Raw genomic sequence first — 21,606 nt, 5'->3', positions numbered from 1 at the left:
AATAAAACACAAACAAACATTACTGAGTTACAGAATGTAAAGGAAAAAGGGCATAGCATGTAGTGCCTTACTGCTTCTTAAGTGCCCAAATTGGCAGGAAGTATCTATGATCTTTCAAGCTGCAGAAGGGTGCAGATATCGCCTCTGTAGCCAGGATAATTTCTTTCCAACTAATTTGACCTTGCAGAATTATACAGTATTTATTATTGGCAAAGCAAGTACAGTGTAACTCTTTAACCATGATTATAGTCACATTTATAGTGTGCTGAAGCAGTCGTCTCATGCTAAACTGAAATTAACATATAAGTAACAAAGCTAAGGGATGGTAGGAGGGAAAACAGCACAATTAAGATAATAGATTTCAGGAAGTCAGACTGTAGCAAACTCAGGGAGTTGGTAGGTAAGACCTACAGTTCAAGAGAGCTGGAAGATTTTCAAAGAGACATTATTAAGAGCACAAGAGCAAACTATCCCACTGCGTAGGAAAGATAGAAAGTATGGCAAGAGACCACCCTGGCTTAACCAGGACATGTTCAATGCTCTGAAACTCAAGAGTCCTACAAAAAGTGGAAACTAAATCAAATTACAAAGGATGAATATAAACAAACAACGCAAGCAAGTGGTGACAAAATTAGAAAGGTCAAGGCACAAAATGAGTTTAAATTAGCTAGAGACATAAAGGGTAACAAGAAAACATTCTACAAATACATTAGAAGCAAGAGGAAGACCAAGGATAGGGTAGGTCTGTTAATTCAGTGTGTACGGGGGGGGACAATAACAGAAAATATGGAACTGGTAGAAGTGCTAAATGACTTTCATGTTTCAATTTTCACCAAAAAGTTTAGTAGCAATTGGACATCTAACTTAATGAATGCCCGTGAAAATTAAGCAAGATCAGAGGCTAACATAGGGAAAGAACAAGTTAAAATTACTTAGACAAGTTAGATGTCTTCAAGTCACCAGAGCCTGATGAAATACATTCTAGAATACTCAAGAAGCTGACTAAGGAGATAGCTGAGTCATTAGCAATTATCTTTGAAAAGTCATGGAATATAGGACAGATTCCAGAGGATGGGAAAAGGGCAAACATAGTGCCCATCTATAAAAAGGGAATAAGGACAACCCGGGGAATTACAGACCAATCAGTACCCAGAAAGATAAAGGGGCAAATAATTAAGCAATCAATTTGAAGAAACCTAGAAGATGGAACCTAGTCAGCATGGATTTGTCAAGAACAAATCATGTCAAACCAACCTAATAGCTTTCTTTGACAGGCTAACAAGGCGTGTGGATGGGGGGAAGTGGTAGGTGTGGTATATCTTGACTTTAGTAAGGCTTTTGATACTGTCTTGTTTGATCTTCTCATAAACAAACTAGGGAAATACAACCTAGATGGAGCTACTATAAGGTGGGTGCATAACTGGTTGGAAAACCATTCCCAGAGAGTCGTTATCAGTGGCTCACAGTCAAGCTGGAAGGGCATATCAAGTGGGATCCCGTAGGGATCAGTTCTGGGTCTGGTTCTGTTCAATATCTTCATCAGTGATTTTGATAATGGCATAGACAGTACACTTATAAAGTTTCCAGACGATACCAAGCTGGGAGGGGTTGCTAGTGCTTTGGAGGATAGGATTAAAATTCAAAATGATCTAGACAAACTGGATAAATGGTAGGGTGAAATTCAATAAGGACAAGTGCATTGTACTCCACTTAGGAATGAACAATCAGTTACACACATACAAAATAGGAAACAACTGCCTAGGAAGGAGTACTGCAGAAAAGGATCTGGGGTCATAGTGGATCACAATCTAAATATGAGTCAACAGTGTAACAGTGTTGCAGAAAAAAGCGAGTATCATTCTGCATTAGCAGGAGTGTTGTAAGCAAAACACAAGAAGTAATTCTTCCGCTCTATTCCACTCTGATTAGGCCTCAACTGATTATTGTGTCAAGTTCTGGGGGCTACATTTCAGGAAAGATGTGGACAAATTGGGGAAAGTCCAGAGAAGAGCAACAAAAATGATTAAAAGTCTAGAAAACATGATCTGTGAGGGCAGATTGAAAAAACTGGGTTTGTTTAGTTTGAAGAAGGGAAGACTGAGGGGGAACATGATAACAGTTTTCAAGTATGTAAAATGTTGTTACCAGGAGGAGGGAGAAAAATTGTTCTCCTTAATGTCTGAGGCTAGGGCAAGAAGCAATGGACTTAAAATGCAGCAAGGTAGGTTTAAATTGAACATTAGGAAAAACTTCCTAACTTTCAGGGTGTTCAAGCACAGGAATAAATTGCCTAGGGACGTTGTGAAATCTCCATCATTGTACATTTTGAAGACCAGATTAAACAAACACCTGTCAGGGATGGTCTAGGTAATGCTTAATCCTGCCTTGAGTTCTGGGGACTGGACTAGAAGACCTCTCGATTCTAGAAGACCTTCCAGTCCTAAGATTCAGTGAAGTGGTTTCTTAATAAATATAATGATGTGTTAAGTCCATAGCAAGTTTTGCAAATTCCATTTGCTAAGAACATAATATAAGAAAGGACATACTGGGTGAGACTAATAGCCCTCTAGCCCAGTATCCTCTCTTCTGACAGTGGCCGGAACTAGATGCACCAAAGTAAATGAACAGAACAGGGCAATTATCAAGTGATCCATCCGCTGTCATCCCCAGACCATAGGGTTGTGTCCATGAACAGCTTGGCTAAGAGCCACTGATGGACCTATCCTCCATGAACATATGTAATTCTTTTTTTAATCCAGTTATACTTCTGTCTTTCATATAAGCTCCTGGCAAGGAGTTTGACAGTTTGACTGTGCATTGTGTGAACAAGTACTTCCTTTTGTTTGTTTTAAACCTGCCTATTCATTTCACTGGGTGACCTCCCTTGGTTCTTGTGTTATGTGAAGGGGTAAATAACACTTCCCTATTCACTTTCTCCATGCCATTCATGATTTTATAGACCTCTTAAGATATTCCCCCTTAGTCATCTCTTTTCTAAACTGAACAGTCCCAGTCTTTTTTATCCCTCCTCATATGGAAATTGTTCCATACCCCTAATCATTTTAGTTGCCCTTTTCATAGACTTTAAGACTTTAAGGGACCATTATGATCATCTAGTCTGACCTCCTGCACAACACCAGCCACAGAATCTCACCCACTCACTGCTGTAACAAACCTCTGACCTATGTCTGAGCTATTGAAGTCCTCAACTCGTGGTTTCAAGACTTCAAGGTGCAGAGAATCCTCCAGCAAGTGACCTGTGCCCCATGCTGCAGAGGAAGGCAAACCCTCCCCCCACCCCTCCCAGGGCCTTTGCCAATCTGCCCTGGAGGAAAATTCCTTCCCGACCCCAAATATGGTGATCAGCTAAACCTGAGCATGTGGGCAAGACTCACCAGCCAGACACCCAGGAAAGAATTCTCTGTAGTAACTCAGATCCCACCCTATCTAGTGTCCCATCACAGGGCATTGGGCATATTTACCTCTAATAGTCAAAGATCCCATCATACCATCCCCTCCATAAATTTCTCTGTACTTTTTCCAATTCCAATACACCTTTTTTGAGATGGGCTAACCAGAACTGCAGCCAGAATTCAAGGTGTGGGCATACATGGATTTATATAGTGGCATTACGATATTTTCTATCATATTGTGGATCCCTTTCCTAATGGTTACTAACATTCTGTTTGTTAGCTTTTATGGATAAAAGAAGACTAATAGCTTCTGCTGATACAATATTTTATATCTGCAGAGAAGTATTTGGCTGGTCAAACTTAATGAAGATCAAATTTCAATTTATATTCCAGATGCAGTGTTTTAATATTTTAATGTGAAATACCATACATCCATACACCCTCATAAGTCGCATCAGTCTTTGTTATTAGTTAAAAATATCTAGTAAGAAAAAGTAATAGAAACTAAATAACAGCAGGCATCTGTCTGGAGTGTGGCTTTTCTAGATGGCATTTCTTTTTTGTATAATGTAAATAATACAATTATTATTGCAATTATAGATGATTCCCTACAATCAGAGACCCTCCTGTATGCTAGCTTCTCACGTTAGTTATAAAACCCTGCAGTTTTTACTGTAGTTTTTCATAATGGCCAAGTAAGCTTCAATTTGCTACATTTTAGAGACCCTGAAATTGTACCTTTTGAATTGACATGTCATGTGACTGTTTTGACATAGTAATGATGATTAATAAAAGTAAAAAATCCTCTTCACTTTGAGTGCTGCCTTGAAAGGAAAAATAATATTCTGTTCTTTTGATTAGTTGTTAGAGCAATATTTCCTAATAATTGAGATTGTTTAAAAAGTCTGTTTTATTGGGGATGTTTTGCCTGAAAGAAGCTTATGGTTATTACAATTAGTAGTAAGTATTTTAGCACAAAGTGTTCTGTGGCCACATTAAGCCTGAATAAAGCAAGTGTACTTAATAAAGCACGAGGCTAAGTGAAACTGGAATTCTAAAAAGATTCTGCCAGGACTGTAGGTTTTGCTCTATAAAAGTCAGTTAAAGGACAGAAAGTTATGGGGTTGGAGAGAGGACCAGATACTAATCTTTATACAAAATTAACAATTAATACACAGTCATTTTCTCTTCCATTGTCTTACACTGTCTACTTGTCTAACTGGGTTACTTAACACTATAAATTAGATGTCTATAACAATTAAAACATTATGAAAACTAAATTTCCAGTACCTGCCTTCATAAATGGAATATTTAAGAAACTAGCATAGACATAAAACAGTTGAATGTCTAATAGGTTTTATATTATATAAAAGAATTTATATCTCTTTTTCAAGTATGGGACTTGACATTAAAAGAAAACTGTTATAACCTGAGAGAGAGGGCTTAATTTGAAAACCGTTTTTGAGATAATCTGATGTATTTAACTGCCACCCAGTGGTCAGTCAGAATATTGCCATAGGTTTTTTGTTAAAAGCTTGTACAAATATTATATAGTAGGAAGGCATAACAATGAAAACTGTTTTCCTTGTTTTTTGTTTGATTGAAGATAATGATTTTCATATATTTTATTTTTAAAACTGTAATGCTAAACCATTTCCCTCTCCTTTATAAATTTTATCTTCAATTACAATTCATTTGAAATATAAAGACTGAATGATAAAAAAAGTTTTACCTATAATTGACTATATACTCTGACTAACTTCTAGCTATTTGTCGTTTAATCCCCATTCTTTTGTATTTTCATGCCACTGTTGTCTTATGCTTACCTCTGGCTGCCTTCACATGTTGTCTGCATCTGCACACTTCTCCATCTTCCGCTCCACAGGGATACAAAACTGTACAGAGGTATACCACTTTCAAAGCCTGCGTGAAGAAGGAACTCTATAGCAGATAAGTTACGGTATGTGTTAGCTGCTTAGTCTTTCTAAGTGTGCCAGCATGCTGATGGGAATGGCTGCATGTTAAACTGCCACCGTTCTATTTTGCCATTACAGAATTAAGGAATAGATTATCAGAATGTGATCATCATAGTATTTTACAAGGTCATATAATTCTATCTCAGGCTATCATTGTTTTGTTGGCTTATTGCTTTGTTTGTACTGTATTCAAGAAAACGCTTCTTCTCCCTCTCCCACAGCACAGATTTTGTGAGTTTCTGTTGGTATTTTCTGTCTGTTCTGTAACTAGTTTTATTCATGCTTCAGATAACGCTGTATGATATATATGGTACTAAAGACATCTATAGTAAAGGTAGATTTTCCCTTCTCCCACTGAGAAATCGTTATTTAATTTAATTCCACTTTAGTTTGAAAATGTGCATATTTTTAATAGCTTGGTATATTTCTAACATTGCTGCTTGAACTATCTTTCCATTGAAAGTGTGTGTTGATGCTTTTTTATGATTTAAGGTCATAAATGCCAATTTTTTTCCTTTCTGTACATAATAGACTCATAGACTCATAGATATTAAGGTCAGAAGGGACCATTATGATCATCTAGTCTGACCTCCTGCACAATGCAGGCCACAGAATCTCACCCACCCACTCCTGCAATAAACCTCTCACCTATGTGTGAGCTATTGAAGTCCTCAAATCATGGTTTAAAGACTTCAAGGTTCAGAGAATCCTCCAGCAACTGACCTGTGCTACAGGGGAAGGCGAAATAATAATTGTATAGTAGCTACTCATGGGGCATTAACAACTAGTTTAGGTCCCAAACATAGTTTCTGAACGGAGGGGGGGGAAAGAGGCCTATTAGAATCTGGCCCTACACACCACTGTATGATCACTAGTCTGCTGCAAGTGGAAACAATTGCTAGGTCCCATGTGCTTCCAAACCAACTGGGTCTGGCTAGAGTATAGTAACTGTTTTAGCTCTGGAACCGTAGGCCAGACTCGGACCACCTGTCTTATGTCCTTCCTTGGAACATGAGATGCTGCCATCCAGCTGCCATAGACTGAAATCAGAGTCTGAGGCCTCCCAAACAGCCCACTCTCCATCCCCAGTCATTTACACACACTGCTGTAAAGCTCCACCTAGGCTCTTAGTTTCTAGTTTAACCCACTTGGGGACAACATAGCAGGAAAGCAAGGAACACATGCTTAGCACTAGAATTTCTTAAGCATAATTACTTTATCCTTAAAGCACTTAAGAGTTACAGATCTTTGAAAACCACAAAACCCCTTGAGAAGCACCCTCCCTTAGGCTGATCTACCCTTCCTGTGAATCTGAGGTTTGTCAGTGTTTCAGGCTGCACAGAGTTCCTCCTCTCCTCTCTCCTTCAAGTTGTTTTTACTCGTGGCCATTATCATTCCCTGCACAGAGCAGAATGAGGCCACAGTCTGTTAGCCATTTACTCAGACTGAGAAGCTACATGCCCACCAGTCATGCTTGCCCCTTTTCCCCTTCAGGACCTTGTGTAGAAAGCCCATTGTTGCAAACAAAGTTGTTGGCCCCTGATTGGGATTTTAGTGGCTCTTAAGGGGAACATCTATATAGCAGTTTGTCATTCCCCGCTTGGGTAGATGTACATGCGCTAGCTCTGCTTGAACTAGTGCCTAAAAACAGCAGTGTGGGCATGGGCAGCCGCTCAGGCTAGCTGCCTGCGTATGTACCCAGGGACTCAGGTGGGATTGTACTCGGGCAGCTAGTCTGAGCCAACACCCGTGTAGCTGCAGCTATACTGCTAATTTTAGTATGCTAGCTCAAGCAGAGCTAGTGCGTGCAGGTCTACCTGAGCTGGGAATTATACCTCCCAACTGCTGTGTAGATGTACCCTTAGTGTTAGTCCATCAGCAAGGTATCAAACACCTTTGCTGGGCAGAGCCGCTCTCAGGAGTGTAGTACAATAGGTTATCTTTGGGTATGTGCAGGCTTGTGCTGTCCGTATCCAAAATTTCCACACACACACACAAGATAGAGCTCAAAATTTGACTCAGACATATCCTACACTGTCACATATGAAACTTAGAATCAGTAGGACTTTATTTCCAAAAAAGAAAACTACATTTTGATTACACTTTGTAATTTAAAAATCCTATGTGTGGGTCCAACCCAAATACTACAGTATTGTGTTAGTGCCTCAGAACTGGAAAGTAACTCATTCTAAACAGGCAAAACTCTAGTTTCTCTGCACAAGTGAAGTGAAGTTTAAATGACAGGTGAAGTGGTAAAAACAAAGTGATTTTTAAAATTCTTTCAATTTAATAATCTAACTGGTTAGTCACACAGGGTAAGAATTATTTTAGATTAATTTTATCTTCACATCACCTCTAAGGCTCACTATTTTGATTCCCAGTTTGGTAACCTGAGCATTATCTTTCTTTCCTTCGTTCCTACCTTATTCAATCTCTTGTTAACTAAAACCCCAATCCTGCAGTTTCTTCCAGGAGTACTTTGTTTTCTCTTCCCCAATAATCCTTACACATCCTCCTTTTCCTGTACTGTTATATGCCTTGACATACCTTTGTTTGTCTCTTTTTACTTTAGACTGTAACTTCAGGACAGGTATCAGGTCTTAAATAGATTGGTAAAGTGCTGTACATTTACTGTGCCTTTTTAGTGAGTTTCAATAGTAAGTATTTACCAAATTGGAACAAAATGTTATCACTCAGAAGAACTCCAAAACATTAATATTAAACCTACTAAAATTCTGTTGACATGAGAGGCTTTGTGCTCTAAGAATCAAGTATAAGTGCCCATACTCCCTGAAACCAGAGTTTTAACTCCAGGCAGAGTTAATTCATCCTTCTGATATAGTACACTGCATGGTATTCAGTTTATCTATGTGTAGACTCTTTCAGGTGAGACTGAAAAACTGAAGTCCTGTCTGATGTACCTGGACATTCTCTTGGAGCTTCTTGCAAGAGTTGGTCTTTTAACCTTCTTTGCCGAAGCTAAAACTCCCCCTTCCCTTAATGTGCACCAATTGGTTAATGCCCTCGACCCTAGTGGCAGTTGCATTTCAGTAGTGATGTATGAAACATACCATATGTACTTTGTGAGGTAATTTTAGTTCCTTTTGGATAAAAGATGTTACATTCATTTATAATACTAATCCATGTTATGAAGATTGTTGAGCTGAAATTGAAGCAAGCTTTGGCCAACTTTATTAATTAAAAACATAAGTGATGTGATTTTGAGCCTGCTGCTCTGAGAGTTGTCTTGGGGACAATAGAACCTGCACTATTCACACTATACGTATTATGGAATGAAAGTGAGTTTATATACCCTTTTAAAAAGTCATTGCAAAACTAAACTACAGAATAATTGAAAAGAGAGTAAAGGCAGAGCCATTAACCAGTGTGAAACTGAACATTTATTTCAGAAAATTAATTAATTTAAACATCAACCTCATGTACAAAGAAACACATAGTATGTCTGCAATATAAAAATCTGCCATATAGATCACCCAAGGTTAGATGCAATATGATAACTCTCAATTTTACTGTTGTTCCAAATATAAATGTAAAGACTTTAGTCTATACTTTGATACGATTTGTATGGTAAACTTAGATCAGTAATAAAAGATATTTAAATATTTGGCATGCTTATCACTGATTATACCACACTTGGAATCTGTACCCAAAAAGAAACAGAAGCACATTCTGCTATGTGTTACATATCTCTAAACTGCACTAATGACATTTGCTTCACAGCATGAAGCATGCTACCCTTATAATAAATAATTAAATCTGTCTTTGGGGAACAAGATCCAAACTTCACCTGGTTCAAACAGTTAACAATAGTCTTGCAGATTTTGTCTCTCTCTCTCTGTGGCTGTCCCTGCAAGGCATAGCACGTGAATTAGCATCAGTAGGAGTTCATTTGGTTGAGGAGGAAAGGGGACAAGAAACTGTTAAGAAAAGACAATGGAAGTCTGATATTATAAGTATGAATTCTAAAAGCTAATTTCTAGTTATGTTTTCTTATTCAGTTTCTTATCTAATATAAATGTTTTATACAAACAAGATTTAGATTTGTCATGTGGTAAAGATTTTAAAAACCTTTAATTTCTATGCATTCCCAATGTACAATTCTCGTAATAAAGGGCTATCTTTTTATACACTTAAACTCGACCATCATAACAAGCAATATTAGGAAAACCAGATAATTGTCTCGGAACATTGTTGCTAGGTCTTTTCTCTGAGACAGGCAAACTGAATGGTGAGCAATGACTTCTCTTTACTGATTGTGCAGAAAACTGGGATTACAAATCCAGTTTTAGTGTTGTGTGAACAATAGTCTTGTAAAGTAGATGGATTGTATTGAATAAAAAGATTGAATATAGTAATGACACAGTTTGTTTGGTTTATTGTTTAATTCTCTCAACTATTTTTCACTCATAATTTTAGGGAAAATTTTAGATCATATTGGATTCATAGCTGAAGAAAGTCTAGTTTTAAGCTCTGCAAGGAAGAATCTTACACTCCAAAATGTGCTGTACTTCAGTCAGTGTTTGTTACACAGGGGTATTTGTTATTTGACTGCTGACTATGGACTGTGTTCCCAGCCACGTAAGAGAGGTGCTAGCATCTCCCATTTCTTCTGGAAAGCATATTGACATTACGCCTCTCAACACAAGTATCAGCCGCCAGTACCTTTCCCTGCTGCCAGAGTCTTTCCCACAGCTTGCTTTTCACTGTGAAGTGTAACTACATATCCCTGACATGCTGCCGCCAGTGGTTGGCAGTGGCAGCAGCGGCTTATTTGTAATGGTAGCTTCATTTACTTCAAATCAGATTTGGAAAGGCCATGTTAAGAACCTTCAGAGTCCATGTATGAAGCTTTTCCTCATCTAAATGTGCTGGATTGCAGGCCATCAAACTAGATAAGGTAATTTTTCATCTTGGAAGTTCTCAATTGAGGGCCTTTAAAAATACAATACAAGACCCACTTTTCTTTTCATACATTTTACAAAGGGGCAAATTGGGTTGTGCATCTAAATACATACAGTGAATATATTAAATAGTCTAAAAAAATAACAAGACTATACACTCACTTAGAAAAGGGTGAAAACATTGGAGAGTGTGATTTTTAGAGGCAAAAATTCTCCTAATCTGATATACTGAGACTAGCTACAGCGGTGCTGGCACATTAGAAATACATAGATAAATGGCTAGAGTAGTGTGGTTTATTAGTGTAGTTTTAAAAATATTGAATTTATGCCCAGGAACAATTGATAAATTCATCTTATAAATTTAAAAGTAAAGATAAATCTATGGTTACCTTGCCCCTGTAGTACCTGATCTTTTGTTTACCGTTAATGTATGTAAGTAAATTACACAAGATGCATGTGACCAGGGAACTAAGTAACAGACTCAGTGATGTGTCAGAGGTCACACAGGAAGTCTTGCAGAACAGGGAATTGAACCCTAGGCTTCTGGGTCCCATGTTAGAGCCCTAACCACTAGACCAGGGATCTCAAACTCCAATCACCAGGAGGGCCACATGAGGACTAGTACATTGGCCCGAGGGCCGCATCACTGACACACACACCCCTCCGCTGCCCCCAGCCCTGCCCCCATTCCACTCCTTCCATGAGGCCCCGCCCCGCCCCACCTGTTCCCACCCCTTCCCCGCCCCCATTCCAACCCCTTCCCCAAATCCCTGCCCCAGCCCCGCCTCTTCTCCACCTCCTCCCCTGAGCGCGCGACTCCCCACTCCTCCCCCTTCCTTCCCCTTGGAAAGCACTAAGCACCACCAAACAGCTGTTTGGCAGCGGGAAGTGCCTGGAGGTAGGTAGAGGAGCGGGGACGCGGAGCACTGGGAGGGGGGGTGCAGGGGGCGGGGAGCTTGGCGGCCCGCAGGAAATAACCCCGCAGGCTGTGCATTTGAAACCCCTGCACTAGACCATCCTTGCTCCCTATTCAGCCTACTCTCTTCTGGGTATTTGTCAATGTCTCAGAACTGCAGTACCATTCAGCAGAATAGTAATTTTTTATAGGATGGTCCAGGATTGAAATAACAGAAATCTCATAGAAAGTTTGTGTATTATCTGCCTTCATTTTATACTTGGCTATAGCCATTGCCATGAGTCTTCCACAAGCACCAAGACATTTTGGTATTTTTATTTCATTGTGTAAAAATGTGAACCTTTTGATACAGCTATGAAAATGAAGAAATTATCTTAAAAGCAGGAGACTTCTGAACAAAAGGATATGTTTTCATTTAGCTACCAATATAGATTAAGTTATTGGGTGAATACTAACCATGTGCTTGCGGTGGAGGTGCAGTTCTGGAAACTGCTTACTTACCTTCAGACAGATCCACAACCATGTTCATGTGCAAGGATCTGCATATCAGACCTGAAAAAGAGCTCTGTGTAAGCTCGAAAGCTTGTTTCTCTCAACGAAGTTTGTCCAATAAAAGATATTACTTTGCCTGTCTTCTTTCCCTAATCTGAGGATTTAGCACTTCCTGGTTGTAGTAATGAAAAATTTACCTAGTTTGTATGAACACCTGTAAAATATAATCTAGTGTCAAGGAATTTAATGCACAATGTCTGTTTCTAATTCTATACTTGTTCATTTTTAACAGGAGACCCCAAAATATGGTTTGAAGGATTACTATGTTTGTGTGACGACTGTAACAAGCGAACATTTAAGAGAGCTCTGGAAGCAATTTCGGAGTCGAGATATGCTAGGATAAAAAACTGAAGGAAAGAAAAAACTTCAGCATTTGGTTGCTACTATTTTTCCTAGATATTGTGTGTGAAAAACGACATAACACAGGTAAACTATGTAGCTTTCACTTGCAGCACTGTGCACTGAATCACCATTGGGTTTTTTCACTTGATTTGCTGATCTATTCATGGATTTTTTTCAACTACTTTTTCAGTATGTGTTTTGTTTTAAGGGTTGACTTACACTGTCATCTGGCCTATAAAAGTATATGTTAAAGAATGTGTATTTAAAGAAACGTGTTGTTTGTATTTATTTTGAGATGTGCCTTTCATTTAAAGAATTTATTTTTCATTCTGGTGAATGTGCCTTTTGGCAGTGGTGAAAAATTATTTCCATGTGGTGGGGATGTGAATTTGTTTTTAGAAAATGAATATTATATGAAATTTGTGTTAAAACAGGGATGAGAATGCACTTCGTAGCAGAACAGTTGCATAAGTGTGGAATGTACAGGTTGTAAGTACTCATGAATCAACAAAGCTGTCATTTAAAAACAACTGTAAGTCGCAGTTGTGATATAGGAGAATGTGAATTATTGATTGCTGTTAATTAAGAGGTACTGATGTCCAACAGCTGTAAGTCTTACTGTTATAATCTTACTGATTCAGTTTAATAAAATCTCCTGATTTTAAGATGTCTAATTGTGTACAATATAATGAAAATAAAATGGCAAAGTATTAGCTAATATTTGTATCATGTTAGGTAATACAGTGCTACTTAATATATAGCATTGTGTTTCTGTAACTTTTTTGCCAGAGTATGGATTTCAGCTTAATTATGTATTATTTGTTAATAATTTGTTAATAATGCACTTTTCATAAAAGTTGGCATGGTATGGGGCAGAAATTAATCCTATCCAGTTCTGCTAGACTGGCATGCAGTACTGAAAAAATATTGCCCCCGGGGTGTGGCTTTAAAAAAATTAAAAGGAATGCATGCAATAGCACAGAGCTACAGCCAGTTACAAAATGTTACAATGATAAATGTAAACACCATGAGACTTTGGAATTCTATCTGAATCAAATTCTAGAATTAAATAATAAGTTTTAATACAGCTATGGGTTATGCAAGCAATCTGTAGCCTCCTTGGCCTCATGTCTGTAGATTTCTATGTTGTGAAGAATGATTTTGTTGTTGTTTTGTTGTTGTTGAATTAGGCCCTAAAAAGTCATGATTAATGGAGCACAATTCTGCTTCTTTTTACATATCCACAGTCTTTTTTGTTTGGCTGGGGGAGCAGGTTTGCCTCAATGTAGCAATTGCATTTAAAAGTTTTGCACTGCTTTTACAAGGCTACAAGGCTGATAGCATAAAGTAAATAAAACCTTAATACTAACTCACTTTAACACACACAATTTTAATGTAACTCTTAGGAAAATTTATTGAATATGAAATTAATCAGTATTTACATAAAAGCAATCTGTGCATGAAAACGGATTATCTAATATTAATCTATTTACATTGTTATCAGTTGTAAAAAAAAAGGTTTGGTTTAGTGGTGCAATTCAGTCCTAAATCAGCTATTAGGCACAACATACTGTTTTTAATCTTTCATTGTTATCACAAACACAACAAAGAGTTTTATTCTTTCATCATGTAGAATGTGGCTGTCTGTCACTCAAAGACCATATAGTATCTTTAAATGCATGAATAGAAAAGAATATGTTTTCTTCTATGTTAATAAGATTAAGTTTCAGGACTAATCAATTTACAGAGGTTTTATTCATTTTTTTAATTGACTTTAAAAAAAATTTTTTTAGAATTTCCACTTTAAGAATTTCAGAAATATCAATGTTAGAATGTTTTCTTTTTGCATGGCTTATCTGGCTTTAGGTAAAAATCATATAATAAGAAAATACGAGCTAGAAAAATGTCAGAAATATTCTACTGTAGACAGCATTTCCGTGAAAAATACTCATGCAGTCCCTACTGCACTCTCCTCTCACAGCTGACAACTAGAAAAACAAAGAGATTTGGACTAATGCTGATAGGCCCTGATGTTGTAATTAACAGTATGCAGTGGACTGCTTTTTCGATGTGCAATCAATTGCAGGACCAATCACAATGTATGTAAAATCTTGGTATCATTTTTCCAATTTGTATTTTTTTCTATATGGTGCCTAAGTACAGTAGACTGGCATAAAATAGAATATAGTACTGTCAGATTAGTTCATAAGACTGTGCTTTCTGCTTTTGTTTATTAGTACAATAACAATAAATTATGTAACAGTACACTAATATGAAAAAATGTGCTTGTCATATTCTTGTTTATCTCAAAATAAACGCACTTGAAACAAACTAATTTCCTTTGTTGCAGTGCAGATGAATCAAATTATGGGCTAGCTTTAGGGGTGGGCGGACTAGGCCACTGCCCGGGGTGCCATTCTAAGGGGGGGCGCCTCCAGAGCAGGGGTTCCTTTCCTCCCCCTGCTGCTTGGCTCTGCTGCCATCTGCAGCCAGCTGCAGCTCCTGCCCCACACTTTGGAGCAGCCTCTGGCCAAGCTGTTCCCAGGAGTCTGTTGTGCAGAGCGGGGCAGCGGGAGGCTGATGTTGGGGTGTCCCCTTTCCCCTACCTGTGTACCCGGTCTCCTCTGAGCTGGGGTGGGGGTAGTCTGTACTGCTGCTTCTGAGTGAGGAGTGGGAGCTGCTGGCCGGGGCTGCTGTCTGAACAAGCCTTCAGACTAGTGAGTGCTGTGCTTAAAGTGACAGTGCGCTGTCTCTCACACTCCCCCAAGACACACACTTTGTCTCTCTCTCACTCCCCCAACACACACACTCTGTCTGTCTGACACTCTCTCTCTGTCTCTCACACATGCACACACACACACTTTGTCTCTCTCTCACTCCCCCGATACACACACTCCCCCCGCAAATACACTTGTATTATTGTTGTTGTTCTTATTACTTCTTGGTACTGCATGTTGAAATGTGCAATGCACATATATTCTCTATAATTTTATTCTTTCAAAGTTCTTTAAGGATTACAGTGCTGTTATTTTAATTTTTTGATTGGTCTGTGCATTTCATAATTTTATTTATCTCTTATGCTTAAATTAATTCTTTGAGTTGTGAGTTCTAAAATGCCTAACCTGTCCTGGCTGGAGTAATTATCATTATTACTTTTATTACCATATTGTGCTTTGCCATTCATTATTTAAAATGGTACAATAAAAGAATAGTATCCTTCTAGAATGTAAATTTAGCTTGTACTCGTCTTAGCAGTGCCTGTTTAAAAAACATTAGCTAAACACATAATTTTAGACACTATGCAGATGAAGGTCGCTTATTTTCAAATTGTAATTTTAGTTACATCTGTAAAATAACTTAAAATTTGTATGAAAATAGATGCAGTTCCAAGTATGATACAGATAGCAATGATAGTGTCAAATGTTAGTGAGGCACGTACATGATTGGGATTGGTAAACATAAATGCCAAAATAATTAGAAAAATAAATCCCCGTTCTTAATAAAAGAGAAATAAACCTTAATCACATATGTTAAAATTAAGTAAATATGTTTTTCATGGAGTGAAAATCAATTAACTACAATAGAGTAGATAATGGCAGTGACCTAGAATTTGTCTGTTAGAGATTTTAAGCATATTTTATTTATTTTTATTTATCTCTACTAAAGATAGTTTACAAAGTATCAAACTTTTGTTTCTGATTTCTGTGTTAAAGCTCCATAATTGATATTTGAAGGCTTGAGATTGGGAGTATCTTGCTGTATTATCTCTTGATTGTTCTAAATTTACATATAAATTTAAAATATGGCTTTAATTGGAGTTTGTATGTATTCTTTCTTTCTTTATATAGGAGTTAAATACAGTGCTCCTGTCAGCTAATTCCTAAGTTATTATCTACAAAAATAATCCTAGAGTTTTTAGGTGCCTAACTGGCCTCTGGAATAATGGTTAAAGTTGCCCCACCCTGCCAAAATCTGAAATGGCACCCTTGGTGAACCAAGAGTGGCCGGAGGGCTGCAGGAGGGCAATGGGCTCTGGCAAGATGAAGTCCCCATGTGATAGCGCAAAGCTCGCCTTGAGCCTCAGTCAGAGTGCCAGGCACCACGAGCCATCACAGCAGCGCAGAAGTAAGGATGGCCATATACCATGCCACCCTTACTTCTGCACTGCTGCTGGCTGTGGTGTTGCCTTCAGAACTGGAGGCCTGGCCAGCAGCTGCCGCTATCAGACTGCCCTGCCAGTGCTTAATTTGTGCCGGGACTGAGCTCTGGCACCTCTTTCAATACAAATTAAGCACTGCGGGGGGAGGCAGCGGGGTCCAGAGGTGATGGGAGGGTGGGGAGCCCGTGGGGGCCAGGGGTGATGGGAGAACACCAAAATACAAGTTCACCCATGATGCCATTATCCCTAAAGCTGGGGTTGCCAATTTTTTTTGGACATATTCCTGGAGGTTTCATCACATGACATAATCTTTAATTAAAGACTAGTCTTTAATTCCTAAAGTCTAAAAGTGATAGGCAAAAAGTCAGAGTTAGTTACCAAAAGCAATAAAATATAAGCACACAGTCTAAACTCTCAACCCTATTAGACTGGACAGCAAGTAGATTAAGTAGTTTTTCTCACCCCACTGGCTATTGTAGTCCTTAATATACAGGTTTGTTCCTTAATCCTGGGCCAATCTCCTGTGTTGGAGTCTTCTCTTCTTCTCAGTGTCTTGGTTGCTTGCAGCATAGGTGGGAGCAGGAGAAGGCCCCAGTATGTATCCACTCTGTTTTATACCCTCAGTCCATGTGCTTAGGGAGCACAAGTTCAGGCATGTCTGGGGGGCATTGCTGAGTCACCCAGCAAGGTTGAGCAATTCCACTGGTGTGGCCTCATATAGGTGAGTCATTGCATTGTAGCTCCCTTGCTGGACAGTGGCTGTTGATGGGTTGTTTGACACCCTGCCGGGCGTTGGTTACTTTCCTTGCTGTTGCCTCTGGAGAGCGAATATCTTGCTGATTCCCCAACTTACAGAATGTTTTTAGTGACCACCATACAACACAGTTCTCATAACTTCATATGCATTAATGATACACATATACGGATAGAGAAATTACTTTAAGCAGATCATAACCTTTCCCCTGATACCTTACAAGACATGCTTTATATGTAAGATCACAATTATATGAAAATGAGGAATATGGGGGTTACAGTACGCTCCCCCAAGGTATAGAATGTCACAAGATGTATATGCTGTCCTGCCACAGACTTCTGCACAGAGAGGGAAAAGGTTCCAGGACACAGAGGTAAAGCAAAGCAGGACAGTGGGAGATGCCATCTGGTGGGGTGCACCCTCTGGATAGGGAGCAGAGGTGGTATGCTTGGCTAAAGAGGTCATTGCAAATAGACTGTCCCCAATTGGCTAGCAGCCTGGAAAATATATGTGCTGCAACTAAATAATGTGGAGGCACCAATAGAGGGCAAGGTTTGGGCTGAGGAGCTTGCTGAACTGTTAATGTTGACTTTTCAATCACTCTTGGTACAATGGGGAAGTTTCAGAAGGCTGGAAGAGAGCTAGTATTGTACCAGTATTTAAAATTAGTAATGGGATGACCCAGGTAAGTATAGGCCTGCCAGTCTGACTTTGATCACAGGCAAGATAATGGAGCGGCTGATACGGGAGTTGATTAATAAAGAATTAAAAGAGGGTAATATAATTAATGCCAGTCAACGTGTGTTTATGAAAAATAGATTCTGTCAAACTAACTTGATATCTTTTTTTGAGGAGGCTAAATTTGGTTGATGAAAGTATGTGGTGATGTGATCTACTTTCATCCTCTTAGCCTTACAGCAGGTAGTTACATGGTATGTGCTTTGTTTCAAGACTATGGTTTCTGGCTGCAAATGATGAACTTCATCCAGCTCACTTCAGTCCTGTATTCAGGAGACACAAATGTCTCCTCTCCCATAAACCTCCTCTGCTGCTGGGTCACATACTGTGCCTCACTCTCCTGACCAGAAATAGAAAATAACTAACATTTCTACATGGAAGAGGGGTTGAAGCTTCAGGGCAGAAAGCTGGCTCCAGAAGAACTTCCAGGGAACTTTTACTTTGCCCCCACCCCACCATATTCATAGATATTTTTTTAAAGGCCATCAGGGACTATTATAATCTAGTCTGATCTGCATAATACAAGCTTACAACCTTATAGAACCAGTAATATCTGCATCGATCATCTGTTTTAGAAAGAGATGCAGTCTTGGTTTGAAGACTCCAAGAGATGGAGAGGTAAGCTGTTACAATAGTTAATTATACTCATTGCTATAAAATTCTTCCCTATTTCTAGTATGAATTTGTCTAGCTTCAGTTTTCAACGAGTGGATATGGTTATGCCTTTTTCTGCTAAATTAAAGAGCCCTCTACAATCTGAAATCTTTTCCCCACTTCTTAGCCTTCTCTTCACTAACCTAAATAGATCGAGTTGTTTCCATTTTGAGACACTATCTAAGAGTCTCAGAGGCATATCCATGCAATTAAAAATATAACTTTTGCCATAATACTGAATATATTTACTAAATCTGAAAAATAGGTTTCCAAAGAGTATAATCTTCCCAACTTTGAACATGACCATTTGTCATAACTTCCTCATCATCATCTTCCATTCATTACCTCTCACTTCTGAAATCCCTCACAATAAATGTACCAAATAAATTATTCTTTGTAATTATTCACTCTGCTCTACAGACAATGCAGTACTACAACGTCAACCAGTTTTACAAGTTTATAGAGAACTGGCTTCACTGTAAAGTCCACACAATTCTAACCACCTGCAAACCCTGCCGCATTGGCCATCATTTTGATTGTTCTGTATGTGTCAGTGTGGAGACTGGAGTGGGAGCGGGGCTGAGCTGAATTCCCAAATGTAACAATGTGGATAGATGACTCCCCACAACCCCATGCCTCACTGACCATTTCCTCACTCATCCATTTGTCCCCCACTGCTATTTCTACACAGCACTACCACTACTGGCAGAAAGTTGAAGAGGCAGTGTTGTGCAGTACCACACTGGGGAGGAGAGAAAGCAAATACAGGGACAGAACCGAGAAGCAGGCAGGATCTCTTCTTTCCCTATAGGACCCACCCCACAAAATGGGAATCCCCTGGTTTAAGTAGTGTTTTCCTGATTTCATTGGTATAGTCTGAGATGACCCCAAAAGGGGTTTGTCATGAAGCAAACAAGCCAACTTGGATTGACCATGTCAGACAGGGTGATAGGAAAGTGGTCAGGTATTTGCTAGGGAATCGGAGTAATGACCGAGCCACACGTTAAGCGGGGGTCTGCTGTCTGGGTTGCTGGAGGAAGGTTTGTTCCTCTTTAAGGGGTAGAAAGAGGTGGAGTGACTTTGCAGCAGCTGCAGAGTTGGTCAGCATGGGTAACCAGAAGAGAGGGGACGTTATATAAGTACATGCCAGGCAGGAGAAGCCCTCGTTTACCTGGACCAGGCAGAGCAGCAAGGACTTCAGCTCTGCAATCTTCATGGCAACCTGTGGTAGCAGGGCAGTGAGAGCAGGAAAAGGGGGGAGGAATCCCCCCCCCCATTCCAGTCCACAGAGGGAGAAGCAGGCGTTTAATAACAAGAAGGGGAGGCAGAGCAAATTTCAGGCATAGCTCTGAGTCATAACAGATCAGCAAGGATGGGGGCAAAATGCTGGACCCAGGACTGGGGTTGGTAAATCCCAGGGTGGTCTGTCTGCTTATCAAGTGGATTCCTCTCAGCTGAGAGGTGATGTGGATCCTGGGGAAGCAAACACACCGATGGTGAATTGGCTGCATTTGCAGGTGGGACAACCAACCGAGAATTGATTCAAGTGGTCCGGGCAGTTGCTTCCAAAATTGTTTCCACAGCACTGCAAGGTTTGCAAGATGCAGTGGGTTGCCCAGAGCTGGGACAGTCATTTGAACAGATTGCAGGATAGCTGAGCAGCACTGCTGGAAGGGGTGAGTTTGATCAGCACCAGATAGAGGTTGCAAGGGCAGGATGTGAAGGTGGGCTCCTTCTACCTAATGTGGCAATGGTTGTCTGTAGGGGGCCTCGGGGGATTCAGGGTCCTGGCACACTTTTCCTTTTGGTGGACTTAAATGGTGGAGGAGAGGGTGGACTTTAGTGGGGTAACAAATAGGATATGGGGAGGATCAGGTGTCCTAGGAACTATATCGGAGATATCTCGGGTACACATACCTTCTGTGAGTGCTAATGGTATTACACAGTTGTTACAAGCTACCCTTCAGTCACTGCAGCAGCTGGGAGCACCCATGGGTGGAGGGTCGGGAAGCAAAGTAATGGAAGCCCAGCATGGGTTTGAGTTTGTGAGACTGGTGATAGTCAGGTGGGGCAGACCCCTCGCCAGGGACTGGGAGTCCTTAATGGAGGGGACATTTCTGGGGACCTTTCAACTCATTCATTGCCAAGGACTGCAATTTGTGGAATAAAATTGCTGCCCAGGGTTAGCTGGAGGACAACAGAGCACTGCGGGTGCCCCAACAGACAGTCTCAAGTATGGTTCTGCTGGGGTGGCTGACCCAATGGGATTCACCTTCTCAGTCCTACTAGGAATAAAATTTTGTGAGATGAACATGTGAACAAATTATTGTTGCACAAGGAGGTGCTGACACACAATAAGCCACAGAAGAATAAGCAGGACAATGAAATGCCCAAGCGGCCAACGTTGATGAGAATATGCGAAAATTGGGAAGCTGCCTTCCTTATCCATGTGGGAGTTATTGCAGAGGCTTACGCAGACCGAAGGCCAGCATTGTTTAAATATATGGATACAATCAGGTGGGACTATAATATGTTATGGGGCATGGCTTGGTAGGACATCCCACATCGTACACTGAGGTTGGAGTGGATGATGCCATGGGGGCGCAGAGTCCACATGGACAGAGGCCTGAGGTGCGTAATGACATTTGCGGGGCATTCAATAAAAGTGCTCGTTTATATAGCATCTGCGAATTTAGGCATGCTTGTGACGTGCTTTGGGGCCCATACAGCCTGTTCTTGCCAGATCAGTAGAGGAAGGTCTCGTTGAGGGAACAGGATGGGTAGTAGCCAAGTGCTGCCTATAGGCCCATGGGGGCAGAAGCAGAGTATGGGGGCAAAACACAGGCAGGGGTGGGAGACAAGCTGGAAATGGTGGGTTGGACAAGAGCAAGATGCCCAGTTAAGCTGGAGGTGTTAAGGGTGCTCGTTTGGTATACCTGGCCTAACAGGATAGATAGGGCATATTTGTGGACTGGGTTTTCGGTGGGGGGGATTCTTTTTATGGAGAAAATAATTCATGTGATATGTAAAAATTTGAAGTCCTTAGTGGGATTGGGACATATTGTAAAGAAAAAGATTGCACAAGAATTAAATGAGAATAAGGTAGCAGGGCCATTCAGTTAGTTACTTATGCAGAACTTGCAGGTTTCTCCCCTAGGCTTGGTCCCTAAGAATGCTCCA

At 40.0% G+C, this 21,606-nt stretch overlaps 1 protein-coding gene across 8 annotated transcripts in view; it reads left to right on the top strand.

Moving 5' to 3' along the window:
* MICU3 (mitochondrial calcium uptake family member 3) overlaps positions 1 to 13,863 on the top strand; it is a 146,147-nt gene extending 132,284 nt beyond the window's left edge. For 7 of the 8 annotated variants that reach the window (XM_043546167.1, XM_043546170.1, XM_043546169.1 and 4 more), the window contains one exon: positions 12,012 to 13,863. In XM_043546167.1, the coding sequence (XP_043402102.1) occupies positions 12,012 to 12,122 (111 nt within the window). In that variant the 3' untranslated portion in view covers positions 12,123 to 13,863. Of the gene's footprint in view, positions 1 to 5,298; positions 5,374 to 12,011 lie in introns of all 8 variants that reach the window. The other variant, XM_037897695.2, reaches the window with a different exon arrangement.
* The last annotated feature ends 7,743 nt before the right edge of the window (positions 13,864 to 21,606 follow it).

Source organism: Chelonia mydas, chromosome 4, assembly GCF_015237465.2.
Source record: "Chelonia mydas isolate rCheMyd1 chromosome 4, rCheMyd1.pri.v2, whole genome shotgun sequence".
Lineage (NCBI taxonomy): Eukaryota > Metazoa > Chordata > Testudines > Cheloniidae > Chelonia > Chelonia mydas.
The sequence above is the reverse complement of the archived record's forward strand: the minus strand, read 5'-3'. Positions and strand labels throughout refer to the sequence as shown.